Source organism: Otolemur garnettii, unplaced genomic scaffold, assembly GCF_000181295.1.
Source record: "Otolemur garnettii isolate 467f Iridium unplaced genomic scaffold, OtoGar3 scaffold00096, whole genome shotgun sequence".
NCBI lineage: Eukaryota > Metazoa > Chordata > Mammalia > Primates > Galagidae > Otolemur > Otolemur garnettii.
The window spans coordinates 6,729,098-6,732,440 of record NW_003852491.1 but is presented as its reverse complement, the minus strand read 5'-3'; the positions used below and the strand labels follow the sequence as shown (position 1 = coordinate 6,732,440).

The following is a 3,343-nucleotide window of genomic DNA, read 5'->3' as shown; positions in this document are numbered from 1 at the left end:
TGTGTTCCTCTTGGAACGCGCCGCAGAACCGGCTGCTGGTGACGACCGCGGTGTTCGCTCCTTCAGTCCCCTCGGCAGCCCGCCGCCCTCTGCCGCGGCACCCCGCACACCCGCCGCTCTCTGGTGCCAGGTGAGCGCCCCTCTTCACATGTGAAGGTCAGGGACCCTGGAGAAGGATCTTGAGGGCAGTGGCGGCTCGGACGTCGGTGCGGAGCCCCACCTCGGTTCTGTCCCAGCATCTCCCCACCACAACCCCCCTCCAATACACACACGCTCCCCGCCCTGGTACCCTGGCCCTCGGCAGAGCAAGCTCCCTAGGTCTGCTGCGCAATGCGGCGGCTCTGCGCGCTGAGTCATGGCGGGGGAGGAAGCTAGATGAGTTGGAGGGCCGCTCCGCTCCCCTTTTATTGAGGGACCCCTAGTGTAGAGGGTTAGGGCCTCTCGGCCTCGGCAGAGATCTTGAGAAGCAAAGAGGGGTGGGAGTCTGCTAGTATACTGCCTCAGGGTTCTTTTGAGCTGGAGGTTGGTTCCTATCCGGGAAGACGGGGTGCCCCTGGCATGGAGGGGAAACCCCTTGGCGGCGCCTGGTGACCCATTAACACTTTCCCTATCTTTCCTTATCGGGTGACCTTGATTCTGAGCTCGGAACAGCTGCAGCCCAGCGAACCACCAAGAGGATTTTTCAGGGAAAGGGGTGGGGCACTCGCCTCTCCTCGTTCTTTCCTCGTTTGAGCAGTGACTATGAGCAGTAACAACGGCACACCTTACAACTTCCCTCCACCTCAGGCTAAGGGCTGCTCTGTTGCCCTTTCCTGATTTTCTGATTGCCCTCCTGCCTTTTTCCTAACACCCTTTCCTAACACTTCTCACCTTGAGGGAAGAAACCTGACCTTGGGATGTCCTTGAAGCACTGAAGCTTGGGCCAGCCCTGGGATCTTGGGTAGACTGGAAGTAATACCCTAAGGGGAGTTAGAAGGTCTGGGTTCTAATCTCAGATCTGGTCCTTGGGTTGCTGTGTGGCTTGAAGCACAGACTTTCCCTTCTCTGGGCCTTTTACATGAGGAGAGTATTGGGCCCTCTGCCCTGTTTGTGACTTCTAAATTCTAAAATACCTGGTTCGGTTTTGTTTCTAGGCAAGGTGACCCCATGGCAAGCCGCAAGCCAGACAGGTCCAGCTTCACGATGACCTGCTTGTCCATGGCTGTGGCCTTTTCCTATCCCCCAGTTGCCAATGGGCAACTCCACCCTGAGCTGGGCAACACCCAGCAACAAACAGAGTTAGGAAAGGTACAGGAGGCAGTACCTAGTATAAGGAAGCTGGGTATACCAGAGAGCCGGGGACAAGAAGCACCCTAGGGCCTGCTGGGTGTGGGGTGGGGATGTAGGGAACATTTGTCCTGACCTCCAAGTGAGGGCCCTTCTCCTTGAGCAAACATGGGAAGACCCAGCTAACCAGTCCTCCCTTATCTGTCTCCTCTACCCAGGAACCCACTACCACTACCACCAGCACCATGCCCTACCCATATCCAGCGCTGACCCCGGAGCAGAAGAAGGAGCTGTCTGACATCGCTCACCGAATCGTAGCTCCGGGCAAGGGCATCCTGGCTGCAGATGAGTCTACTGGTGAGGGCAGGGCAGGAGACAGTGGGAGGATTGCCCAGGGTTGGGTGTGGTAGGCTGGTACCTTACTTCCATGTGACACTCCCCTTCAGGGAGCATAGCCAAAAGGCTGCAGTCCATCGGCACTGAGAACACAGAGGAGAATCGGCGTTTCTACCGCCAGCTGCTTCTGACTGCCGATGACCGCGTGAATCCCTGCATCGGGGGTGTCATCCTCTTCCATGAGACACTCTACCAGAAGGCGGATGATGGGCGTCCCTTCCCTCAAGTTATCAAATCCAAGGGTGGGGTTGTGGGCATCAAGGTGAGGGGTCAGGGCCTCAGGGTATGGAATTTGAGATGGATCTGGGGAGAGAAATGCAGTGTAATAAGCCAGGGAATGAATACTGGGTTGGAAGCCTAAAGATGTGGATGGAGTCTGCCCCAGACTATGGTTGGCATGGTTGACCTACTTGGCATTTGTAATCCTCCCAATTCTAAGAGCAGGGCATTATTCCCATCTTATAGATAAAAAACCACCAGCTCAGGGAGGTGAAGTGTTTTGTGCACAGAGTTAGTAAGTGGCAGAGCACAGGTTAGATTTCCTGACAGCCAACATTCCTGTCAGTTAATGTTCAGAATGTCAGGCTAGGCATGGTGGCCTCTGGGAGGCCAAGGTGGGAGGACTACTTGAACTCAGGAGTTTGAGACCTGCCTGAGCAAAAGTGAGACCTCATCTCTATTTTTTAAAAAAATAGAAAAATTAGCAGTGGGTTGTGGCAGCTTCCTGTAGCCCTAGCTTCTGGAGAGGCTGAGGCAGGAGGATCATTTGAGCCCAGGTTTGAAGTTGCTGTGAGCTAGGCTAACGCCTCTGCACTCTAGCCTGAGCAACAGTCAGACTCTCTCAGAAAAAACAAAGGCCAGGTGTGGTAGCTCATGCCTATAATCTTAACTTTCTGGGAGGCCAAGGCAAGTGGATTGCCTGAGCTCAGAAGTTCAAGACCAGCCTAAGCAAAGTAAGACCCTGTCTCCATTAAAAAGAGAAAAACCAGCCAGGCGTTGTGGTGGGCACCTATAGTCCCAGCTACTCCGAAGGCTGAGGCAAGAGGATTGCTTGAGCCCAGAAATTTGGCGGTTGCTGTGAGCTTATAACACTAGGGTACTCTACCCAGGGCAACTGAGTAAGACTGTCTCAAAATCAAAACACACAAAAAAAATTCAGGGTGTCAAATAATATCCCTGTGTAGCCTGCGTCACAAGATTAGATACTGTAACTAAATGAAAATACTTGCAAACCCTGAGTTGATACTTGAAAGATTAAATTGAGGGAAGAGTAGGGATAGAAAGGAGGAAAGTGGTCACTTCCCATTTCATGTTGTTACCCTCCACCCCAACAGGTAGACAAGGGTGTGGTACCCCTGGCAGGAACAAATGGCGAGACTACTACCCAGGGTAAGACTTTTTCTCTCTTCCCTACCAACCAACCCACCCCACCCAGTTTGGTAGCCTTCTTGGGTGCCAGGGGTGAATGGGGGACACATTCCCCTCTTCCCCACCATGCTCTGACAGCTGTCTTTTCTTAGGGCTGGATGGGCTGTCTGAGCGCTGTGCCCAATATAAGAAGGACGGAGCTGACTTTGCCAAGTGGCGTTGTGTGCTAAAGATTGGGGAACACACCCCCACAGCCCTTGCCATCATGGAAAATGCCAATGTTCTGGCCCGTTATGCCAGCATCTGCCAGCAG

The 3,343-nt window shown here is 53.7% G+C and overlaps 1 protein-coding gene across 1 annotated transcript in view; it reads left to right on the top strand.

The window, feature by feature from the left end:
• Window positions 1-3,343, top strand: part of ALDOA (aldolase, fructose-bisphosphate A) — a 12,373-nt gene that overhangs the window by 7,596 nt on the left and 1,434 nt on the right. Inside the window, 5 exon segments of the mRNA XM_012808842.2 lie at window positions 1,134-1,287; window positions 1,485-1,623; window positions 1,713-1,924; window positions 2,997-3,051; window positions 3,183-3,343. Of these exon segments, the coding sequence (XP_012664296.2) occupies window positions 1,134-1,287; window positions 1,485-1,623; window positions 1,713-1,924; window positions 2,997-3,051; window positions 3,183-3,343 (721 nt within the window).